Raw genomic sequence first — 25,455 nt, 5'->3', positions numbered from 1 at the left:
ACCCATGAATAAGGGTGCAGTTTCACACTTCTCCCACCAGGTGCTGCTGTTTCCAAATCAAGGCTTGCTCAATTCCACCGCGGAATGATTCTGCCTCCCTCAGGCCAGGTTTTGGGCTCCTAGACAGGGTGGAGAGGGCTTCACTGGTAGTTCAGACGGTAAATAATCTGTCTGCAATATAAGAGACCCGGGTTCCATCCCTGGGTAGGGAAGCTGCCCTGGAGTAGGGCATGGCAACCCACTCCCGTATTATTGCCTGGAGAAACCCAAAGACAGAGAAACCTGGCGGGTTACAGTCCTTGGGGTGTCAGTGTCGGACGTGACTGAGCCACTTACGTGCACACACAGAATGCAGAGGGAGCCTCAGATGCTTCGCCCCCTCCAGGCCCCCATCCTGCCTCTGCACTCTGTTCATTCCCCTCCAGAGGCCACGTACGAGATGTTTCCCACAAGCAGGTCTGCCCACGTCCCTTCACCTTGCAGGACTCTCTGAATGTATAGTTGCTGATCCTTACCTCTGAGCCTTTGCCCAGCTATTTCCCCTTCCTGGAATGTTTTTTATTCTTGTTTATTGATGCTCACTCAGAAAACTCATACTGGAAAGATTTAGACCTACTTTCTCTCTTTTTAAACAATTAATTAATTAATTGGGGGCTTCCAGGGTGATTCAGATGGTAAAGAATCTGCCTGCAATGCAGGAGACCCAGGTTCCATCCTTGGGTCGGGAAGATCCCCTGGAGAAGGGAATGGGACCCTATTCCAGTATTCTTGCCTGGAGAATCCCATAGAGAGAGGAGTCTGGTGGGCTACAGCCCACGGGGTCGCAAAGAGTTGGGCACGACCGAGTGACTAAGCACACAATTATGAATTAAGTTACATCGGGTCCTAGTTGTGGCCCCCAGATCAGTTGTTCTTTGGCATGTGGGATCTTAGTTCCCCGACCAGGGACTGAACCCGCATCCTCTGCACTTCAAAGTGGATTGTTAACCGCTGGACTACCGCCTGGGAAGGCCCCTTCCCACTCCCTTAAAAAAAAAAAAAATTTTTTTTTTTTTTTTTAATGTGGACCACTTTCAACGCAGAACAATACAGATTCTGTTGTTTATATTGCTCTCTCTCTCTTTTTTTTTTTTTGGCCGTGAGTCATGTGGGATCTTAGCTCCCCACCCAGGGATCGAACCTGTATCCCCTTCAGCGGAAGGCAAAGTGTTACCCACTGGACTGCCAGGGCAGTCCCTAGATCCACTTTCTCCTGGTGTTCCGTGCCCCAGTTTCTTCTCATGGGAAGCCTGGATAGAGAAATTACGTCCAAAGGGAGGAGTCAGAAGACCTGCAGGGCACTGGGGAGCCACAGAAGGTGCTTGAGCAGGAGAGTGTCCCCGCGGGTAGATCGGGTGCCCGCTGATCTAACTTAGAAGAGTCTCCAGGGGCTGAAAGTGAGAGGCCATAACTTTGTTCAGCCTTATATTCTCTCCAACCTTGGTTCCCGTGGCTAGATCAGCGGGTGCCCCCTCCCCGCGTGCCCTCCGGGTGGGGCTGTTGCTCCTCGGTGCTAGCCCTCCCCCCACCCCAGCCTGAGCCAGCCTCCAGCACCTGCTCTCTGGGCAGACACCAGGTGTGTGGGGGAGCACAGCCCTGCAGGGAAAGCCACGAGCTAACTGCAGGCAGCGGCCGGGTGTCGCCTCGACGGAAGCCCTGGTTGACTCCTCCGCGGCGGAGTCTGAGGCCCCGCGCGGCCGATGTGGCTCACGGGGGACTCGCCGCGGATGCTGCGACCCGGAGGTGATCCTCGCAGGCAGGTAGCGGCCCAGCCAGGCTGGTGAACGTCCCGGGACCGGGTTGGTGAGGGGGCTCGGGAACCCACACAGGGACCACCTCCCCCTGGCATCTCAGCCCCTCTCTGGACAAGGTCCTTTCTGGCTGAGATTTCTCCCTCTGACAGCTTTCCTACCTGGCGCCGGCACTTAATGAGTCTCTCCCTGTCTTAGCACGCCCTCTCTTTCTCTCTCTGGGTCTCTGGATCTGGGGGTCTGTGGCTCCTCAGGTTTCTCTGAGTGACCCTGCCCTGGTGTCTCTTTCTGTCTGCCGCTGTCCCTTCTGTCCCGTCCAGTCCCCACTCTCCGGCCGGTGGGGGTGGGGAAGAACAGGCTTCCCCCCATCCGAGGGTCCCCTTCCTCTCCCTTCTTAGTTTCTGCCTCCTCTGCCCCTGTTGCCCATGAGGGGGAGCAAAGGTGGAGGGTGTCGTCCTGGTGAAAGGGCCGGGAGGGCTGCCTGGTGCAGGCGGCATCCAGGACCAGGCCCCACGGAGCCGGGTGTGGGGGCATCAGGCTTCAGACCCTGAATGAGGCTGATATTCGCTTTGGGGGCCATTTTGCAGCCATCTTCTTCCCGAAGCCCACCTTTCTCCTCGCTTCCTGCCGCTTCTCCCATCACAGGGCTCCTGGCCTCCTGTCGTGTGTCTCTGCTCCTTCTGTGGGTGTTGCTGACCCCCCAAAACCCAGTCTCTGTCCCCCACATGGTGCAACTACTGATGGCTGACGTCTGGCTAGCTGTAGCCTGGTCAGCTCTAATGCGATGAAAAAACACAGGCTCCATGCATATCCATAAAGGACCCAAGAACGTGGGTCCTTAAGGGAGACTGCAGCCCCCTGGGGATGGGGGTGGGCGGGCAGGAGACTGGGTGGGGCGTTGAGGTCTCAGAAGAGGCTGCTTCAGGGACCAGGGAGGGTCTGCTATTGCGTGGTCTTGTAAGGGGTCTGGCTGTAGGGGAGGGTCAGGTTTGTTTCTCAGGAGTCCGGCTGTGTTCTGGGATCTGGTGGTGAAGCGGCTCTAGAGGCAGTGCAGACCTGTGCGTATTTGTGCTCAGGGTTGGTGTGCTGTGGGGTCTGACTAGGTAATAACTCTGGGGAGCCAGTTATTGTAAGGATTTGAGGGTCCCTGGGCTCTGGCGTGTTGGCGATGAGGTTCCAGCAGCTGTGGAGGATGGATATGGGCGGCTTGCAGATATGGGTGGCTGGTTGCTGGGGTCTGTGGAGTGTGGGGTTGCAGCTTGTGGGTTGGTGGCCATCAGCTCTCTCACTTGCCCTGTCTCTCCTTCCCTCTCTGCCTCGTCTGTCCATCTCTTTCTCCTCCTCTTTCTCTGTCCCACCATAGTCCACACTGATCCACACGCTTGATGATGTGGCTACCATCTGGCCACAGTAGGTGCCCGGGGGCTAATGGTGGGCACTGAGTGTGGAATCGCATGTTCATTTGGAGCAAATGGGCTGGAGGTTTGTGTCTCAGAGACCTTCTCCCACCCCTGGGCAAGCTTTGTCCCATAAACTTCATCCATCTTCAGAACTCTTTTCACCTTATAAAAGGTCTCCTCTCCCAGCCCCTGTCTCCACAGGGGCTCTACTTTCTGCCTCTATGAATCTGACTCTTTTAGGCACCTCCTGTAACTGGAATCAGACTATTTGTCCTTCTGTGTCTGTCTTCTTTCACTGAGCATCATGTCCTCAAGGTTTATCCACGTTTTGTAAGTGTCAGAATCTCCTTCCCTTTTCAAGGTTGAATAATACTCCATTGTGTGTGTGGATCCCCTGTCACGCTTCCATTCATCTGTCAATAGACACTTGGGTAGCTCCTGCCTTTTAGATATCGTGAATAATGCTGCTAAGGGCATGGTGTACAACTATCTCTTCCAGACTCTGCTTTCAATTCTGTTTGCTCTATACCCAGAGGTGGAATTGCTGGATCATATGGTAATTCTATGTTTAATTTTTTGAGGAACTGCCAGACTGTTTTCCACAGTGGCTGCACCATTTTGCATTCCCACCAAGAAGGTACAAGGGTTCCAGTTTCTCCACACCCTAGCCAACTTATTATTCTCTGTCTTTCGATAGAAGTCTAATGGGTATGAAGTGGTATCTCATTGTGGTTTTTTCTGTTTTACATTTTATTGGTGTATACTTGATTTCCAAAGTTGTGTTAGTTTCAGGACTTCATTGTGGTTTTACTGTGCATTTCCCTAATGGTGACTGATGTTGACCATCTTTTCCTGTGTTTATTGACCATTTATCTTCTTTGGAGAAATGTCTTTTCAAGCTCTTCGTTCATTTTTAAAATTGAGTTTTGTTGTTGAATCATAGTTCTCTATATATTCTGGACATTAATCCTTCATCAGATACATGACTTGCAAATGTTTTTTCCCATTTGTGAGTCGCCTTTTTACTCTGTGGATAGTGTCTTTTGATACACAAGAGCTGGGTGCATGTGCCTGCTGTCGTATGCTCACGCCAAGTCACTTTGGTTGTGTCTGACTCTGTGTGACTCTATGGACTGTAGCCCGCCAGGCTCCTCTGTCCATGGGATTCTCCAGGCAAGAATACTGGAGTGGGTTGCCATTTCCTCCTCCAGGGTCTTCCCAACCCAGGGACCGAACCTCTGTCTTTTCCGTCTAACCTGCATTAGCAGGTGGCTTCTTTATCACCAGCACCACTGTTACTTGCTGGGTTGTAGCCAACTGTTTGCAACCCCATGGACTGACTGTAGCCTGCAAGGCTCCTCTGTTCATGGGATTTTTCGGGCGAGAATACTGGAGTGGGTTGCCATTTCCTCCACCAGGGGATCTTCCTGACCCAGGGATCGAAGCCGTGTCTCCTGCATCGGCAGATGGATTCTTTATCACTTGAGCCACCTGGGATGCTGGGTCCAGGTGAGCTTTATCTTGGGGCCCTAGGCTTCCCAGGTGGCGCTAGTGGAAAAGAATCCACCTGCTAATGCAGGAGACAGTAAGAACCATGCGTTTGATCCCTGGGTCAGGAAGATCCCCTGAAGAAGGAAATGGCAACCCTCTCCAGTATTCTTGCCTGGAGAATCCCATGGACAGAGGAGCCTGGTGGGCCACAGTCCATGGGGTTGTTGCAGAGTCGGACACGACTTAAGGGATTTAGCACAGCGCAGAGTTCCAACCAGACCAGCGCCACTGCTGATCCAATAAAATAGCCCCTGGGGTAAGACCTGGTGGCTTTTTTTTAAAAATTAATTAATTAACTTTTGGTTGCATTGGGTCTTCGTTGCTGTGTGCGGGCTTTCTCTAGTTGTGGCGAGCAAGGGCTACTCTTCATTGTGGTGTACAGACTTCTGGTTGTGCTGGCTTCTCTGGTTGTAGAGCACGGGCCCCAGATGTGTGGCTTCAGTAGTTGTGGCTTCTAATGCACGTGGGATCTTCTCACACCAGGAATGGAACCTGTGTCCCCTGAGTTGGCAGGTGGATTCTCAAGCACTGGACCACCGGGGAAGTCCCAGACCTACCTGGTCTTAATAAATCAGGCTTGGATGTGGGCACCTCCCTTAAAGTAGGGTTTCTCCACACACACTATTGACATTGATGCCGGACAGTGTTCTGTCCTGTGTTTTATAGTATGTTTAGCATCTCCAGCTTCTGCTGTTAGATGCCAGAGACACCCTCCCCTTGTGATGACAACCACAAATGTCTCCAGACATTGACAAACATCCCATGGGTTTAGAACCACTGTCCTAAAGCAGGAGTGGGAGGTGAGAGGATGCTGTGGGGTTGGGGGTGGGGCAGGCTTTGCAGAAGAGAAGTCAGGAGTCCTAGTACTGCCTCAGGTGATCAAGCCTTGGTAGAATGGAAGCCTGGGAGAGATGCCAGGATTCAGTACATACACTCATTCATTCGACAAGTTGTTTATCAAGTGCCTACTACGTGCCTGGCCCAGGGGTGGGAAAACACTGCGGAGAAGAAACCCAGGCCCTGGTCTCAAAGGAGAAAGAGAGATGTGAGCCAATGAATTATACAAGTGAATGTGATAAATGCTAAGCAGCAGAAACACCTTGTTTTAGTAGGTGCAGAGCAGGGGCACATGAACTATCCTGGGAGGTCAGCAAGGGCTTCTCAGAGAGGCTGCAATCCTAGGATGAGAACAGGGCAAGCAAGGGAACCAAGGAAGAGTGGTCTGGGCAGAAGAGCCGCATGTGCAAAGACCCTGTGGTGGGTTGGAGAGGTCAGAAGGCCAGTGTGGTGGGAGCTTGGAGGGGACCAGCTCCATCTGGACTGCACAGGGTCCCCGGGTGGGGCGTGGGAGCTTTGGTCTTGATCCGTTGAGGGTTTTTCACTGGAAAGTGGCATAATCTGATTTGTGTGATGAAAGAGATTGCTCCAACAGATAGTGGCTGTAAGATGCTTAGCACAGGCAGGGTTGGGCACCCAAATAGGGCCCCCGATGATGCCAGTGAGGGTTTGGGGAACCCAGAGAAGTCACAGGGTCCAGTCACTGCCTGTGTCGAGGTCCCCAGGGACAGCTCCAGCCTGTCCCTGGGAAGCACAGAGTATCCAGCTCTGGGTGGGGGCTGGGAAAGTGGGGTGTCTCTGCTTTGAGGGCACTTGCAGAGATGGCGGAGGAGAGGTACCCCTGACCTGGAGGGCAGGCCTCCCAGGGCCGGAAGCTGCTGCTCTCATTACGCTCCTGGGCCTGGCTCAGTAGGGAGACCAAGGCCCTGGGGCTCCATAGACACTGAATCCTGAGCCAGGAGCCGTGTAACAGCCTCAAGGTGTCTCGAGACCTCCCATGCCCCACCCCCAGCTGTCTCTTAGGCTCCAGAGAGTGGGCTCCAGGGTCCAGATCACCCATGACTTGCTGGGTGACTCTGGGCAAGACACTGTACCTCTCTGAGCGTCTGTGGAAAAAACGGGAGAACCTGACTTCCAGGGAAGCTATGAGAATGAAGCAAGATTGTTCATGTTGGTTCATTCACTCAATAAATAGTTATATGAATAGTTATTTGGCACATACTGCATGCCAGGTGCTGGTGTAGGCCCTGGGGACAGAGAAGGGTGCCCAGGGGCTGGCATTCTAGAAACCGAAAGACACTAAGCAAATCAGTCGGTAATGAAAAAGTAAGGGAGATACTTCCTGGGTGATCCAGTGGCTGAGACTCCATACTTCCAAGGCAAGATGCAGGGGGCACAGGTTTGACCCCTGGTTGGGGAACTAAGACCTCACATGCTGCATGGCATGGCCAAAAAAAAAAAAAAAGTTATAATAAGGGAGTGATAAAAGACCCTGATGCTGGGAAAGATTGAAGGCAATAGAAAGGGATGACAGAGGACGAGATGGTTGGAAGGCATCACTGACTCAGTGGACATGAGTTTGAGCAAGCTCTGGGAGATGAAGGACAGGGAACCCTGGTGTGCTGCAGTTCATGGGGTCGCAAAGAGTCAGACACGACTGAGTGACTGAACAACAACGAAAGGAGTGATAATTTCATCCAATAAATGCAAAGCAAGAGAGAAAATGAATGGGGGTGTGGGTGGCAGTTTAACCTGGGGGGGGGGGGTCAGGGCAGATCTTGCTGAGGAACTGAGGAACTACTAGGAGGTGAGAGAGGGGCCACGTGTGTATCTGGAGGAACAGCATTTCAGATAGAGGGAACAGCCTGTGCAAAGGCCCTGAGGCAGGACCGGGCCTGGTGTGTTGGGGGAACAAGTGAGGAGGCCTGTGCAGCTAGAGCAGGGTGAGCCGGGGGGTCAGAGCTACTAGGCTCGGTGTAGGTGTGTGTAGGCCTTAGTGGGCCTGGGTGGGGTCTGGCCGCCTGCAGAGTCATTTGCAGACTTGGCTGCCTGGAAGAGAGACCCTCCTGGCAGGAGGCTGAGTGGGACCAGGGGCTGGCTGGGTCCTGGCGTTGGCTGGACATGGTGTGAGTGGTGACTGAGGCCAGGTGCCTTCAGCCCCTCCCAGGGACACCACCTCCGGGCTGGGGAGGGCGCCTGGAGCTTCCTCCCAGTAGCCAGACCCCAGCCTGCCAGGCACCGGGAAGCTGGGATTCCTCTTGTTTTGGGGATTGCTCTGGTTTGGGCTGGAGAGATGGGGAGGCAGAGCGTGAGGGATTTGTCTGGCCAGGGGCGGAAGGCTTTAGGTACCGGAGGTGGATTTTTTCCATGTGACTTGCAGGAGGTGAATTAACATTGGGCCGTCACTCACAGGCAGCCAACCTGCCCTTGGATCAGACACCCTCCCTGCCCTCCCCACACCCTTCCGTGGGACCTGGGTGCCTCCCTGAAGCTCTTGGCGTTGACAAACAACACCCACTACCTTTTGGGACTAAGTGTGTACGTGGGTTATTTACCAACCCAGGCACCAACCTTGCACCCATTTGACAGGTGAATAGACAGGCTTGGCGAAGACCAGGAATTTGTGTCAAGTCAGGATATGTGCCTTGCCACCTGAAGGCTCGAACCCGTGGCCTGGCTCCTGACACCCCTCCCCCATCCTCCCCGCCCCTTTCCTGCCAGGTCCTGGCTCCGGGGTCTCCAGCTGGGCTTGTGGGCTGGGCGCAGAGGTACCAACGGCTTCCGGCCACTCCCTGCGCCCCGGGAGGGGAGAGGGGAGGGCCGGCCGCAGACCAGAGTGCCTTGCTTGTTTCGCCTTGAAATCTGAGTTCCCGCACAGGGTTCTCGGTCTTAGAGGTAGGTTTCGCTGGAGCTTCTGTGAAGTAGGGTTCTCTCAGAGCGAGAGTGCGCGGCCCGGAGGCGCCATTCGCCGCCTTGAACCCTGTGAGGATGTAGCCTCTTGCGACTCTTTGGGTGGAATGGGTTGGGCTGCGCTAGGGCCGTGGGAACAGCCCCTGTGAATCCTCTTCCCTGGGTCTCCTTCTGAGTCAGAGGAGAGCCGCATGAACAGCCTGGGGAGGAAGGCATCCCGGGGCCCTGAATCTGGCCTTCTTGATCCCCAGGCCCTGAATCTGGGAAGGGAAGGGTGGAGAAGTCAGAGAGTGGGACTGAGAGAAGCAGTTTCCGACCCCCCCCCCCCCCATTGCATAGCTCTTGTGACAGGCAGCTCATTACCACTCGAGATAGCCTCTGCTGGAATTTTTAGAAAAATTTCTCCCTCTCTGTGGTCCTTTCTCTGCCTCCTGGGACTACACAGAGCATACCCCTTCTCCAAATATTTCACTCCTCCTGCATTTACTGAACATCTGTTCTGGAGATTGGGTTTTCCCTGGTGGCTCAGTGATAAAGAATCCGCCTGCCAATGCAGGAGATACAGGTTCAATCCCTGGGTAGGGAAGATCCCTGGAGAAGGGAAATGGCAACCCACTCCAGTATTCTTGCCTGGGAAATCCCATGAACAGAGGAGCCTGGTGGGCTACAGTCCATGGGTTCACAAAAGAGTCAGACACAACTTAGCAGTTGAAGGGCGACAAATTCTGGAGATCTGTGGACATGGGGAGGCAGACTCAAGAGTGATCCCTGTGGAGGTGATGGTGAAAGCCCCTGGGTATGGGGAGCCAGAAGATGCTTCTGGTCTAGATAGAGGGATCAGTCTGGTGGGCTTCCTGTATGAGGTAACAGCTAGGCTCAGTTCCGAAGGATGAATAAGATTTGGCCAGGGAATTGGTGAGGGAAGAGAAAGAATGTTTCAGGCAGAAGGAACAGCATGTAGAGATGAGAGAACATCTTTTCAGTAAATGAAAGAGGTTGTAACTGGCTGGAATGGTGTATTTGAGGAGGGATATTGGGGTTACTGAGGGCAAAATAGGGAGATGCTTGAGGCAGTGGTCCAGGTGGAAAGAAAGGGGCACTTTTACTCCTCAGACACGGTTTAAGCCTAACTGTGTTTCATATTGCCTAACTGTTTTGCCAGGAAGCAATTGACACCTCCGCCTTCTAGATATAGAAGTGCCTATCTCACCGCATCCTTGCTAGCATTGGGTTTTATCGTTTTTTAAAATCTTTGCCAATTTCAGTTGGAAAAAAACAGTATCTCATTGTGTAAATGAAAACAAATGAGTATTCCTCTTATAAGGGATGGGGGCAAACCATTTTTCCGGAGATGCATCACCCACGTGAATGCCACCTCTTGCCATTAGGTATTAAGAAGTCTTACACCCACTGGAGAGTTTGTGGTCATTTGTAGCTCTCCACTTAGCACGGAACAAGGGAACAGCTTGTGGGCTCCTTTTGGCCACATAGGTGGGGAATTTATGGGCTTACTCTCTCTTCTTTGATTCATCTTTTTTTTTTTTTTTCTCACCTTTAAAATTTTCCTTTCAAACTTTTTTCTCTCTTCTGTCTTGGTGGTTGAGACCCAAGTGACTGTAGTTTGTTTTTACCTGGGGTGTCTTTGGGCTCAAAGAAGGAGTTTGCTCAGCTTCAGGAAGGTGTTCTGTGTGAGACCATCTGGACATGTCAGGTGTCTTGTACACACAACTTACTATTTAATTCTCAAAACATCTGCATGTGATAGTGTCCCTTGAACCCATTTTTATTGTTGTTGTTAAGTTGCTAAGTCCTGTTCAACTCTTTGAGACCCCAAGGACTGCAGGATGCCAGCCTTCCCTGTCCTACATCATCTCCTGGAGTTTCCTCAAATTCATGTCCATCGAGTCAATGATACCATCCAACCATCTCATCCTCTGTCACCCTCTTCTCCTTCTGTGCTCAATTTTTCCCAGCATCAGAGTCTTTTCCAGTGAGTCAGCTCATCGCATCAGGTAGCCAAAGTACTGGAGCGTTAGCTTCAGCATCAGTCCTTTCAATGGATGTTCAGGGTTGATTTCCTTTAGGATTGAGTGGTTTGATCTCCTTGCAGTCCATGGGACTCTCAAGAGTCTTCTTCAGCACCACAATTTGAAAGAATCAATGCTTTGGTGATCAGCCTTCTTTGTGGTCCAATTCGCACATCCATACGTGACTACTGGAAAAATCATAGCTTTGATTAGATGGATCTTTGTCGGCAAAGTGAACCCATTTTATGGATGAAGAATCAGAGGCTCAGAGACCAGCATCCCATGGTCAATACTGGCTATTCCTCTTCTGACATTCAGATTCTGTTTAATTAAATTCTAATTTGTGAGGAGAGGGCTGTGCTTTGCTCCATACCCCTCGTTCCCACCCTGCCCAGTCAGAGAATGGAAGCCCTGCTTCTCATCAGGAAGGAACTTTGAAGTTCAGCTCAGCAGCAACCTTATAACACAGAGTAAGGAAAGAAAAACAGAAAAGAGAGAGAGGGGAGCCATAGAACACTCTTGGAGAGTCATAGATGGCCTCAGGGCTCAGGTCCTGAGCTAGACTGCAGTTCTGGGCTTTTCAAAGCTGAGCTCTGAGTACTATCAATTTTGGCCACTAAAATTCCATCTGACCTTGGTAAGTCTGTTCCCAAATCTGGATCTCAGTTTCTGCTTCTACTAGGCAACCCATGTCTTGAGTTTTTTTTTTTTTTTTCTTAGTAACTGTATTTTTCATAGCTGAGCAATTCATTCTTTTAAAATATCTACTTCCTTTTGTTTTATAACCTCCTGTTCTGGTCTTATGGTTAGTATTCCGTCCTTTATCTTTTTGAATCACTTTATCTATTCATTGTAAAACTCTTTGAAGATTGCCCTGATTATCTCTGTTTCTGCAGATGTAAATTATTCCAGTTGGGGAGTTTGTGGCAACTTCATGAAGTGGTTGTGAATTCCTCATCTCTTCAGGATCTCTTCCCCCGTCCTCTGTGTCTTCTGAGAATGTGTGTCCTTGACGTCATATATTAGGGGGCCCTACACGTCCGTGGGTGGGGGCATCCTTGTCATTGGGCGTCTCTGCTTTGATCTCTGGTTCACGTTGGCGCTTCTCTGTCCAAGTGTTTGGAGGAGGAACGAGGGAGGTCTCTGTGTATACTCGGTCTGCTGTCTCGAATGGAAGTCCAATTTCATCATCTATAAACTGATACCGTTGTGTTGGATGGACTGTAAGAGTTTATCCTTTCCATATATAATAGTTTGTGTCTGCTAATCCCAAACTCTCAATCCTTCCTTCCCCCACCTACTCCTCCTTGGCAACCAGAGTCTGTCTTCTAGGTCTGTGAATCTTTCCGTTTTGTGTGGGTATTTTCAACTCAGATAACCATTAGCGTCTGGCAGCAGAAGCTTAGTGGGAGAGGATTCTAACCCTACCACCACCATCAAATAAAAAACAGCCCTGTGACTCATTTTGTACTGTTATTATGTACTGGCTCTTCACACATATGATTTCATTCTTTGTAGAGCTAATGAAGTAGGTACCACTATTACCTTCATTTTAAATGAGGCATTGGAAGCTCAGAGGGGTGACAGGACTTGCCCCACACACTCAGCTGGGAGGGAGAATCTGAACCCAGGGAGAACTGGCTGAAGCTCTTTCCTCTGTCCGTCCTGTGCATCATTCTGACAGCCTGGATGTTCATCTCAGCCCTGCCCGTTACCAGCTGTTCCGTACCTGGACCCCTTTTTCCTCTGTGGACACCGACCTCTATTCTTCAGAGGTGCTAAACAAACTCAAAACTGTGTCCTCAGTGGAAGAAGTAGGGGAAAAGCCAGGAAGAGTCAGCTGATGTGTTGAAGTGTGGGCTCTAGTGTCTGCTGCACCTGGAGGCAGGTGACTGACTCAGGTAAGTCACTGGGTCTCTCAGCTGTTTTCATCTTTCAAATGAGGATAATAACTGAGCGTTTCTCTTTGAGTGGTGGTGAGTGCAGAGTTAAGATATTGCGTATGCCTGGAATGCAGTAGGTGCTCAGCAAACATTACCACTTTCCTTAGAGACTGGAATAGGGGTAGAGGAATGTGAATGTCAATTCATCAGATCCTTAGGGGCCGGAGAGAGAAGCTTCTCGAACACTCACACAGAGAACACATTCTAACAGGGAAAAAGTCTAGTGAAGGTGGATTTTGCTCTGTACCAGGAAGACCTCCCCCTCCTCCTTCTCATTCTTCCCCTTCTCCTTCCCCTCCCCTTCCTCCTCTTTCTTCTTCCCCTTCTCCTTCTTTATCTTCTTCTTTTTTTAAACAAAATTGATTGAAGTATAATTGATTTACAATGTTGTGTTTAATTTATGGTGCTGGTTTCGTCACTCAGTCTGTCCAGCTCTTGTGAACCCATGCACTGGAGCCTGATAGGCTTTTTTGTCCATGGGATTCTCCAGGCAAGAATACTGGAGTGTGTTGCCACTTCCTTCTCCAGTGTTTAATTTATGCTCTACAGCAAAACGACTCAGTTATACACATATACTTTTTCATATTCTTTTCCATTATGATTTGTTTTTTTTTTTTACAGGATACTGAATATAGTTCCCTGTGGTATGCAGTGAAAAGTGAAAGTGATAGTCACTCAGTCATGTCTGACTCTATGCAACCCCATGGAATATAGTGCACCAGACTTTTCTGTCCATGGAATTCTCCAGGCAAGAATACTGGAGTGGATTGCCTTGCCTTCCTCCAGGGGACCTTTCTGACTCAGGAACCGAACCCAGGTTTCCTGCATTGCAGGCAGACTCTTTCCCGTCTGAGCCACCAGGCAAGCACAGTAGGATCTTTAAAAAATATCTTTTTATTGATCTATTTTTATTTTTGGCTGTGCTGGGTCTTCTTTGCTGCATGAGCTTTTATCCAGTTGAGGCAAGCAGGGCCTACTCTAGTTCTGGTGTAAAGGCTTCTCGTTTGCCATGGCTTCTCTTGTTGCAGAGCACAGGCTCTAAGGTGAGTGGGCTCAGTAGCTGTGGCTCCCAGACTCTAGAGACCTGGGATTGAACCCATATTTACCACTGAACCACCAGGGAAGCCCCTAGAGTAGGATCTTGTTGTTTGTCCATCCCGTATTATAATAATTTGCAACTGGCAATCCCAAACTCTCAATCCTTCCGTCCCCCACCCCTCTGCCTTGGCAACCACATGTCTGTTCTCCATGTCTGTGAGTCTGTTTCCATTGTGCAGATAAGTTCATTGGGGTCGTATCTTAGATTCCACACATAGGTGATACCATATGGTATTTGTCAGAAAGACCTTGACCCTGAGACATCACCCAGCCTTGCAGCGGCTGACTTTAGTGAATGAGTTCCTCGTCACTTGGGGGAACCGAGAAGAGCCTTAATTGCCACCAGTCAGGGAGTCAGTGGAGGGTGGTGGGGCTGGGGTGGAGTTGCGCTGGGCCATCTCTGAGGGAGATTTTCCGGTTTCCTCGTCCCCTCACTGGCCGATTCATGGGAAGTGTCCCCTGACTTGCCCGCCCCCACCAGCGCCTCCTCCACGACCACAGGAAGGCCCAGCCCAGCGCTTGCTGTGTCTTCTCTAAATAAACTCAGGCAGCTGAGCTATCTACTGCCCCATCTCCCTCTGGGTTCCTGTGGAGGTGTCGGGGTGGTGGTTAGGGGGGCCTCTGGCCAAGCCACAGGGAGGAGGGGACTCCGCACAGTGAAGCTGAACCCTGTCGGCCTCACGGGCTTAGCGTGAGAGCCTCCGGTTCCTCCTCTAGCTGACCACCAGCCCACGCACCGCCTTCTTCCCTGGGCATCTGCTGGCTTTGACTTGGGCTTAGATGACCCTTAGGCTGTCCTCCTCCCTTTCCAGTCCAGCTGGCCCCCATCCTCTTTCCCTGAGCCGGAATAGTGCCCTCCAGACGCTGGTCCCAGGGTCCTGGGATATGCCTTTGACACCCGTCATCTCCTGGCTTTGTGAGGGCAGGGAGACTGTTTAGTTTTCCTCTGCTGTCCCAGTAACCACCTTAGAACCTGGCACAGTGTTGTATGAGTGCATGAATATATATCCCAAGGTGTTTTGTGAAGTTAATATTTCATGGCCAAATACATTTGAGAACTTCCAAGTCAAACACAAGTTAAACCTTTTTGCAGGACTCGTCAGGGCCTTTAATGATTCTCATGTCTTTGTGATTTTCATATAAGAACAAAGAATGCAATATTTTTCAAATATATTTGTATCTCTTTTTTTTGACAGACCACTGTTGCCACTGGGGTTCTTTTTTTTTTTTTTAAATAGTTTCATTTATTTATTTGTGGCTGTGCTGGATCTTGGTTGCTGCCCGGGGTTTGCTCTACTTGCGGTGAGTGCAGTCTGCTGTCTAGTTACAGTGCTTGGTCTGCGCATTTCAGTGGCTTCTCTTGTTGCAGAGTATGGGCTCTAGGGCGAGTGGGCTTAGTAGTTGCATCGCGGCTCCCAGGCTCTATAGCACAGGCTCAATAGTTGTGATGCATGGGCTCAATTACTCTGCGACATGTATCTTCTTGGACCAGGGATTAAACCCATTGTCTCCTGCAATGGCAGGCTGATTCTTTACCCGTGAGCCATCAGGGAAGCTGGGCCACTGGGATTCTTGAGAATAAACTTTTGCAAAATGTGGGTCTAGGATTATGGTCAGAATTCCTAGGACTGTTGTTATTTGACTGTTTATGCCGCCATGCTTTTTCAAACACGGTCAAGAGCACAGAATAAAAGACTTAACTTCAAACAATAACATTAGAGGAGAAAAACTGCATTCCCAACTCAAGAAAGCCACTAGAGTTCATCTCAAAACCCAGTGCTGAGTTTCCTGGTGGCCAAAGCAAGGAGGCTGATGAAGTGGGTTTCACAGTTTTAGACTGGCGGTTCCGCAGGAGGGCCAAACATTCTCTATGTGTGAACAAGATTCTGTTTTTATTCATTTATGTGTCTATTCACTCATTCAACAAATATTTATTTACCCACTACTATCTATGAGCCCTAAAGGAGACCAGTCCTGGGTGTTCATTGGAAGGACTGATGCCGAGGCTGAAACGCCAATACTTTGGCCACCTCATGTGAAGAGTTGACTCATTTGAAAAGACCCTGATGCTGGGAGGGATTGGGGGCAGGAGGAGAAGGGGACGACAGAGGATGAGATGGCTGGATGGCATCACCGACTCGATGGACATGAGTTTGAGTAAACTCCGGGAGTTGGTGATGGACAGGGAGGCCTGGTGTGTTGTGATTTATGGGGTTGTAAAGAGTCGGACACGACTGAGCGACTGAACTGAACTGAACTGATCTATGAACCCAATGTCAGGCACAGGAATACAATGGTAAACCAAAAAAAAAAAAAGGCACATGCTGTCCTCATGGAGGTTATTCAGTGGTTTTTTAGAACAAAATTGTCAGCCCTCAATGTCCACTTTTCCCTTGAGCCCATTCTGAGTCAGAACGCTCATACCTTGCTCTGGTTTTCCTCTCACCCTGTTTTGCATCAGAATCATAGAAGGTGATGACATTCTAGGTGCAGGGAACCCAGGGGTTCAGTAGAGACCAGATCTTTGTATCGGAATTTTCAGGAAAACCAACATGGGAAAATGGGCTATGGTAAAGGAGGTGGTTCCCCATCCTTGGGGTGTCCCCGGGGCATCTTTTCTGAGTTCCACTCTGGGGGTTGGGAATCTGACGACTTTGCTGCTTCTGTCTGCTCCTTGTGCTCAGTCCCTTAGTTGTGTCTGACACTCCATGGACTGTAGCCCGCCAGGCTCCTCCATCCATGGGATTCTCCAGGCAAGAATGCTGGAGGAGGTTGCCATTTCCTCCTCCAGGGGATCTTCCTGGCCCAGGAATTGAACTCGCGCTGTAGGTGGATTCTTTACTGCTGAGCTACTGGGGAAGTCCCCATTTGCTCCTCTTCTTTAATTTTTTTTATTTGATTGCATCTGGCCTCCATTGTGACACGTGGGACCTTTGTTGAGTCATGCAGGATGTCCAGCTGTGGTGCGGGGCTCCAGAGCACGGAGGCTCTCAAGTTGTGGCTCAGCTGAGTATGGGCTCAGCAGGTGCTCCAGGGGATGTGAGATCTTAGGTCCCTGACCAGGGATCCAACTCGCATTCGCTGCATTGAAGGTGGATTCTAAACCACTGGACCACCAGGGAAGTCTCCTGCTCCTATTCTTAACATCCTAGTTCTTCAACACTAGTCATGTGGGAAGTTCTTATCAATTGCTTTCTTATTAGTTGGATGGATGGGTGGACTCATGGCAGGATATATAGATGAATACATGGATTTGTGGAAGGATGACTGGCACATAGGAAAGATGTGTTAGATGAATGAGAAAATGGAGGAAGAGAAGGTGGGTGAGTGGGACCAGTAAATGGATATATGGATGGAAAGGCGCCTGGCCCTTAGTAAAGGCACAAAATTATTATTATGAAAATATTCCTAGTGTGGTAAAATACACATATCATAAAATTTATCACCTTAACCATTTTTAAGCATACAATTCAGTGGTATTAAATACATTCACTTGACATGGATTGTGCAGCCATCATCACCATCCTTCTTCATAACTCTTCTCATCTTCTAAAACTGAAATTCTGTATCCGTTAAACACTAACTCACTTCTTTCCCTCAGCCCCAGCAACCACAATTTTATCAATACTTTCTGTCTTTACAGCTTTGACTATTCAGGGCTTCCCTGGTGGCTCAGATGGTAAAGAATCTGCCTGCCGTGAGAGAGACCCAAGTTCAATCCCTAGGTTGGGAAAATCCCCTGGAGGAGGGCATGGCGCCCCACAGCAGTATTCTTGCCTGGAGAATCCCATGGACAGAGCCTGGTGGGCTACAGTTCTTGACTACCTTAAGTCCCTCCAATAAGTGGAACCACACGAAAGGAGCGTTTATTCTTTAGTCATTGGGTTATTTCAGTGAGCATAATGCCTTTAAGTTGCATCCACATTGAAGCATGTGTCAGAATTTTCTTCCTTTTTTTAAAAAAATTCTTTTTATTGTAGTATATTTTCAACATTGTGTCCGTTTCAGGTGTACAACTAAGTGAACTGGTTATACTTATGCGTGTGTATCTTAAGTCACTGCAGCCGTGTCCTACTCTTTGTGACCTTATGGACTGTAGCCCTCCAGGCTCCTCTGTCTATGGGATTCTCCAGGCAAGAATACTGGAGTGGGTTGCCAAGCCACTCTCAGGGACGGAAAATACATCTCTTATGTCTCCTGCGTTGGCAGACAGGGTCTTTACCACTGGCATCACTTGGGAAGCCTTATACACTGGATATATACCCAAAAGAATTGAAAGCAGGGTCTCCTTTTAAGAATTTCCTTCCTTTTAAAGGCTGGACAATATTCTGCAGTTTGGATGGACTGCCTATCCATTCATCTGTTGATGGACACTTGGGTTACTTCCACCGTTTGGCTATTATGAATAATGCTGCTACGAACATGGGTGTACAAATGTTTCTTTGAGACCCTGCTTTCAATTCTTTTAGGTATATATCCAGTGGGCTTCCCAGGTGGTGCTAGTGGTAAAGAACCCACCTGCCAGTGTAGGAGATGTAAGAGATGAGGTTGGTTCGATACCTGGGATTGGGAAGATCCCCTGGAGAAGGGTATGGCAACCCACTTCAGTATTCTTGCCTGGAGAATCCCATGGACTGAGGAGCCTGGCAGGCTACAGTCCATGGGGTCACAAGAAGTCAGACATGACTGAAATGACTTAGCAGGTATAACCAGAAGTGGAATTGCTGGATCATGTGGTAATTCTATTTTTTTTTTTTTTTTAGGAACCATCATACTGTTCTCCACAATGGCTACACCATTTTACATTCCCACAAGCAGTTCATAAAAGTTCCCATTTCTCCACATCCTGGCCAACCCTTGCTACTTTCTGCTGCTTTGATAGTAGTCATCTGAGGAGGTGTGAAGTGGTATCTCATTGTGGTTTTGATTTTCATTTCCCTAATGATTAGTGATACTGAGTATCTTTTCATGTGCTTTTTGGCCATTTATATAGCTTCTTTGGAGAGATCTACTCAAGTCCTTTGTTCATTTTTGAATTGAGTTGTTTGGTGTTTGTTGTTGTTGAGTTTTAGGACTTTCCTATATATTCTGGATACAAATACCTATGTAATCTGCAAATTATATCAGCTTTATGATTTGCAAATATTTTATCCTATTCTGTGGGTTGCCTTTTTATTTTGTGGATAGTGTCCTTTGTTGTGCAAAATTTAAACATTTTCATGAGGTCCAATTTGTCTATTTTTTGTTTTTCCTGTAGGCACAATATTACTTTAAAAATAAAGCTAACAGTGAATGAATTGACAGATGGATGAGTGAGTGGGCAGGAAATAGACAGAGGATTGTACAGTCAAATGGGGGATGGATGGGTGTCCTTCACTATCTCCTGGAGTTTGCTCAAATTCATATCCATGAAGATGGAATTCATGTCCATGGTGTCAGTGATGCTATCTAACCATCTCATCCTCTACCACCTCCTTCTTCTTTTGCCTTCGATCTCTCCTAGCACAGGGTCTTTTTCAATGAATCGGCTCTTCTCATCAGGTGGCCAAAGTATTGGAGCTCCAGCCTCAGTATCAGTCCTTTCAATGAATATTCAGAATTGATTTCCTTCAGGATTGACTGGTTTGATCTCCCTGCAGTCCAAGGGACTCTCATCTTCTCCAGCATCACAATTTGAAAGCATCATTTCTTTGGCACTCAGTCTCCTTTATGGTCCAACTCTCACATCTTTACATGACTACTGGGAAAACTATAGCTCTGACTATACAGACTTCGGCTGGCAAAGTGATGTCTCTGCTTTTTTTTTTTTTTTTTTTGAACACACTGTGAAGTTTTGTCATAGCTTTCCTTCCAAGGAGCAAGCGTTTTTTAATTTCATAACTGCAGTCACCACCCGCAGTGATTTTGGAGCCCAAGAAAATAAAATCTGTCACTGTTTTCACTACCCCCCCCCCCCCACTTCTATGTGCCATGAAGTGATGGGACCGGGATGGATGGATAAATAGATGGTGGTTGGTGGATGAAGGGATGAATGGATGGAATGGGAGTTGGCTAGGTAGGTTGGTGAAGGGTGTATGACTGAGTGAGTGGGTGAATAGAAGACCTTATGAATATATATAAGTAGGGTGGATGGGCAGGTGGAAACCTCTGGCTGCAGATGGAGATCTTGGTGTACAACCTTGGCACTTTTCAGGTGAGTAGTGGCTTATCTTCTGACCCCACCTTGGCTCAGTTTAACTCCACGGACACACATTCTCTTTTTCTAGGTTTGGCTTTCCTCCTATGTCTCTCTGGGTCTCCAAGAATCCTACCCTGGAGCTCAGATTGAACTGAGCCCTCGGCTTGTGTGCTGACCTCCTCAGTGGTAAGAACTCCTGGGAAGGAGCCTCCGTCTTCCTGAGGATATGGGACCCAACCTACTCCCCCTGACTCCAGGGGCTTCCTTTTAAGCCAGAAATCTCTGCTCTCTGGCAGCCTCACCCATTTCTCCCTCCGACATCAAACCATCCCATCAGCTCCCCACTCTTTCTGCTACGCTCCTTTCTGCCTACACCCAGCTCTCCAGCCCAATTTCCACTCTATCCTGGGCCCCTCCCCTGGGGGTGGTGGAGATACGGGATAAATTAGAGGAAGGAGTCATTCAGGGCAGGTTCCTGCTTCCAGTCCAAGAATTCGTCTTTCCTCCCCCAGGGCTCCCAGGCGACCATGGATGTGGGTCTCTTGGTCCTCCCGGATGTACCCCAGGGTCACCGCAAAACTCTCCCGGGAGCGCGGGTCCGAGGTCCGGCCGTGCGCCGGCAGCGGGAGTTCATGCCGGAAGAGAAGAAGGACACGGTTTATTGGGAGAAGCGCCGGAAGAACAACGAGGCGGCCAAGAGATCCCGCGAGAAGCGCCGTCTCAATGACGCGGCCCTGGAGGGCCGGCTGGCCGCCCTGCTCGAGGAGAACGCTTTGCTCAGGGCTGAGCTGCGGGCGCTCAAGCATCGCTTTGGCCTCCTTCCCGCCACGGGTGGGACCCGGACCCTGCCTACTCTGCTATGGGACTCCCCCTGGCCTGGGGACCCCAGTCCTAGGGCTGATCAGACCCCGACTCTACCTGGCTCCCACGGCTGCCTCTTGAGACCGTGTTCCCTGGACGCTGGCGTTCCGGGATGCTGGCGCTGCCTAGTGGCTCACAGGTGGACTAGCCTGGCCACTCCCCCCAGGTCCCTCCAGGACCCTGCCTCCAAAAGAGTGGACATAGCCTTGCAGGCTGCCCTGCCAGCTGCCTTCTTTAGCTGTCACCTCCTGGATAGGCATGGGGGCCCCAGACCAGAGCTCAGGCCCTGCTGGGGGCTGTGGTCACCCATACCCACCGCGTGCCGGGCCTCAGGGTCCTCAGAGGTGTTGCTGACACCTGGTGTTGATCCCATGGGGTTGCCTCCCAGAGTGGCCTGCCCGGTCCCGGAGAACCATCCCCAGGAGGATCTGGCTCAGGCCTCCCTGCCCCACAAATTGCGAATCAAGTCCCGAGCTTCCAGCAGAGAACCTTGGGGCTGGGAAGGTGATGGGAGCCCCATCTGAAAGCTTCCCCTGGGCAAGGCCAGGCCTGCAAGGGTGTAGTGGGGACTGATCATGTGTTTGTCTGGGAGTATGAGTGGCTTGGCTTTGACCCAGCTCCAAATACTGGGCAAGGCTGGGGGTAGAATCCACTTTTTAGTGTCCAGACCAGATTTTTAAGAGGAGAGTCTGTGGGACCTTGGGTCATACCATGGTTCCTATTCTGCCTGAAATATGTTTTGGGTAGGCACTTTTTCTTCCTCTTTCCATTTATCCATCCATCCATCCATCCATCAATCCATCCACCCATCTATCCTTCTGTCTACCCTCCCATCCATTCACTGATCCTTGCGTGTGTCCATCTGTCCACTCATCCATCCACCCATCTATGCATTTGTCCACCCATCCATCCACCCACCCATCCATCCTACCTTTCATTCATGCATCAATCTATCCATATACCCACCCACCCATTCATCTATCCACCCATCTATGCATTTGTCCATCCATCTATCCATCCATCCTTCCTTCCTTCCATCCTTCTGTCTATTCTTTCATCTAAACACTCAGCCATCTAATCACATCAACTCACCCACCCATCCTCCCTTTCTCCCTCCCTTCCTCCCATCTATCCATCCTTAGATCTATTGATCCATCCACCCAATCACTTTGCTCTGAGTCTACACACCTATCCATTCATCCATTCATCTACCTACCCATATGTCTATCCATTCATCGATTCTTTTATACATTTAATCACTCATTCATGTGCTCAGTTGATCATTCATTCATTCTCTCACTCATTTATTTACAATTCATAGTGCCCAGCTTAGTAACAAGCATGAGAACACATTTCTGGCTTTGGGGTTCCTATTCTAGGGGGATGGTGGGTACTGGGAACAGACATACTGAGGGCCATACTGAAGGAGGAGGTAACATCTTAGGATGTCTGACCCCTCACTTCCTGCAGGGGCGGGTGTGTGTACTTACCACCTGGTGTGGAGGTCAGACTTACCCAGTTCAGGTGGCTCCCTCTGTTCACTGAATCACGGCCTGAGCCTCTGGAACAGACCCTCAGTGTCTAAGGGTGTGTATGTTAGTCTTCTCTCTCTCTTTGGCTACTTGTACCTTAGAAGACCTCTCAGCCCCAGTACACATCCTGGGCTTGGAGACTTACATCTCCCAAGAAGATCCCGAGGAGGCAGGAAGGAGGGCTGCCTGGAAGTGGCAGCTCTAGCCCGTTCCCTTCTTAGCCAGAGCCCACTGTTAGAAAGGGGTATACTGGGGGTGCAGAGAAGTTGGCTCTCAACACAAAGATGCCACATAGTTGTGGCTGATCATGCACAGAGGCCTTAAATGCAGGCTTGGCCCTAGAAATGTTAAAAAATGCTAACAAGCAGACAGAAGAAGGAAGTCAGGGCATAGCATACCACCTCTGGGAGATGTGGGTAGTTTGGTGCTTCCTCTTGGTGAGTCCACTCACCTGGTGTGTCTGAAGTGTCTGAGCCCAGCTCACTCACCCCTCGTGTACTCAGGGAAATGGGGGTTGGCGGCCCTTGGATCATTCAAGTCCCTTTTAACCTTCCAGCTCCAGTTGGAAAAGCCCAGAGAAGGATCTGCCTAAAACAGGTCATAGAATTTCAACATCAGGAGGGGCTCCAAGAATCTAGTGATGAGTGGTTATCCAGTCTCTACCTGAATTCCTCTAGGGATGGAGAACTCACTCCCTTCAAAACCCCATTACCATTCCTTCTCTAGAGCCAGAACCCACTGCTTGCAAACTTCTACCTCTGATCCTATTCTTACCACAGGGGACCACTCAGACCACCCCCCCGCCCCCTCCCTCTACTTGGAGGTGGCCTGTGGAGACTCGGTTCCTCTTCTCCAAAGTAGAGACCACCACACCTACCTCAGATGGTCTGAGAAGATTAAATCTCATTTACTGTGTGCATAGCACTTCATACACAAGTGTTTGACAGATGTTAACTCCTCTCTCTTCTTTTCCTTTTTAGAAAGCACTCATGCTCCCAACCCCAGAGTAGTGCTGTCTTCAGGGGAAATGTCCTCTCATTCTTCAAAATTGTTTCCCTTCACCCTAACCTGGCTCTTTACTATTTTTTTTTGTCAATGCCGTTTATATATGATGGCTGTTGGGACTGAATATGAATCATTTCTTCATCAAATATTTTTTTTTCAATAAATATTTTTTTGATCTCCTACTGTGTGTCAAACAGGAACTGGATGAGGGAAGAAGTATTCCACACTGAAGTGTTTGCAAGTGGAAACTTGCACAAATGTCTAAACTGTTCACCCAAGACATGTCAATTACTCATTTGGTGGGCTCTGGGGCCATAGGTGTGGCCTCTACCCTCTGACAACCAGTGGGCGGCTGCAGCCTTCCATGTGGCTGCCTGGGAGTTGCTGCTGTAAGAACCATCCAGTGCCATGTTCCACCCTGGGGCATCCATGGGCCCCTTGGGTCATGTCTGCAACAACGGGATTGAATTGGGGACCAGATTTTAGGACACTGTGCAGCCACATGTTATGTTTCCTCTTCCACCCATCCTTGTAGGCTGGGGAGATTTCTTCGGCTATCAATGCATGAGATTCCCTTCCTGCTTCGGGTGTGCCTGGCTCATATCGAATGTGCAACGGATATTGAATGAAAGTTTCTGCCCACCTGATTGGTGAATGCTGGGGGCAGAGATAAAATGAGTTGAAGATGTCGATGAGGCTGCATTTCTCTGCTTTGTCTGCAAGGGTTAACAGACACATCTTGGCGGAACACTGTGCCACCTGGATCCTTGACGCTCAAGTCATGATCCATGAGCCAGCATCATCAGGATCACTGGGAGCTTGTTAGAAATACAGAGTCCCAGGCTCCTCCCTGAACTGCTGAGTCAGAAGCTGTGTTTTAACAAGATTCCCAGGAGACCCGTATGCCCATTGAAGTTGGAGAAGCAGTGACCCAGAGCAGTTGGCAAACTCCTCCTATACGAAGCAGTCACAGAGTGAATATTTTTGACTTTGTGGGATGGCTGCTGTTGCATCTACTCCATCTTTTCATTGTAGCATGAAAGCAGCCATAGACAGTATGTAAATAAGTGGACATAGCTGTGTTCCAATAAAACTTTATTTCCCTAAACAGGTGTAGCCAGAAGTGGCCCAAGGGCCATAGTTTACTGTTGGTATATACCCAGGAGAGAAATTGCAGACCTGCATGGTGTTTGTCTTCAACCTTGACATTGTCAAAGTGTTCCACTGAGTGGTATTACCAATCCATATTCCTTTGCATGCAGAGGATGTCCATGTGTGCTGACATATGATGATTTTTCTGAACTGTTTGGTTTTTGTCAATCTGGTGAGTGTAAAATGAATTTAACCTGCATTCATCTGCTGAACATCTTTGCCAAAATCTGTTGGCCACTTGGGTTTCCTCTTCTATGAATTGCCTGTTCTGCTGGGATATTTACCTTTTTCTTGTTGATTTCTCAGAGCTCTTTATATATTCCAGATATACATCCTCTGTCACATGTGAACATCGCAGCGTTCTTGCCTGATTTGTCTTTTCATCTTTTTTCTGGCAGATTTTGTTGAAGACAAGTTCTAAAATCAGATGTTGCCAAATGTATCCTTCTTTTCTATTGCAGTTGTACATCTCTGTCTTGTTTAAGAATCTTTCCATACCTCAAGGTCATGAAGATAGTCTCCTAAATGTTCCCATAAATGTTTACAAGTTTTGCTTAATCCATCTCTTTGTGTATGTGTGTGTGTCATCTTGTGTTGGGTTGTGGTTTAGTCCCTAAGTCATGTCCGACCCTTGCAACCTCATGGACTGTAGCCTGCCAGGCTCCTCTGTCTATGGGATTTCCCAGGCAAGAATACTGGAGTGGCTTGCCATCTCCTTCTCCAGGGGATCTTCCTGACCCAGGGATCCAACCTCCGGTCTCCTGCATTTCAGGCAGATTCTTTACCTCTGAGCCACCAGGAAAGCCCTTCATCCTCACAGAGAATGTAACTAATCTTGTTTCCCTTTCTGCTTTGGCCACCAGGGGGCTTGGGGCTAAACTTACAGCTCAGTCATCATAACCGTTCATTCATTCATTCACTTAGAAAATTCCTTTACTCATTTAGGAAATATTTATTGATTGGATACCATGTTCCAGGCACTGAGGAAAGAGCAATGAACAATCTTGACTCTGTAGTGCCAGCAGCCTAGTGAGGGAGACATATAAAAGAAATAAACAAGAAAAAATGTATAGTAGGGTCAGTGGTGATAAATGTCATGGAGAACAAAGAGGTAAGGGAATTGGGAGAGGTAGCATTGGGTGAGTTATAAAAATTGAAATTGAGAGATCAG

At 49.3% G+C, this 25,455-nt stretch overlaps 1 protein-coding gene across 2 annotated transcripts; it reads left to right on the top strand.

The window, feature by feature from the left end:
* The first annotated feature begins 1,646 nt into the window (after window positions 1-1,646).
* NFILZ (NFIL3 like basic leucine zipper) lies at window positions 1,647-24,905 on the top strand. Of its 2 annotated transcripts, none has more exons than XM_043466400.1 (3): window positions 1,647-1,799; window positions 19,823-19,920; window positions 20,247-24,905. In XM_043466400.1, exon 3 carries the CDS (start codon window positions 20,262-20,264, stop codon window positions 21,117-21,119), a length of 858 nt encoding a protein of 285 aa, XP_043322335.1. In that variant the 5' UTR covers window positions 1,647-1,799; window positions 19,823-19,920; window positions 20,247-20,261; the 3' UTR covers window positions 21,120-24,905. The 2 variants fall into 2 exon arrangements, with proteins under 2 accessions (XP_043322335.1, XP_043322336.1); XM_043466401.1 differs by having other exon boundaries at window positions 1,776-1,795.
* Window positions 24,906-25,455: the final 550 nt, after the last annotated feature.

This window comes from Cervus canadensis, chromosome 4, assembly GCF_019320065.1.
Source record: "Cervus canadensis isolate Bull #8, Minnesota chromosome 4, ASM1932006v1, whole genome shotgun sequence".
Classification (NCBI taxonomy): domain Eukaryota; kingdom Metazoa; phylum Chordata; class Mammalia; order Artiodactyla; family Cervidae; genus Cervus; species Cervus canadensis.
This window is presented reverse-complemented; position numbering and strand designations above follow the sequence as displayed.

Excerpts from the sequence above, each read along its gene's own strand:
- NFILZ (XM_043466400.1), top strand. The coding sequence starts at position 20,262 with ATGGATGTGGGTCTCTTGGTCCTCCCGGATGTACCCCAGGGTCACCGC.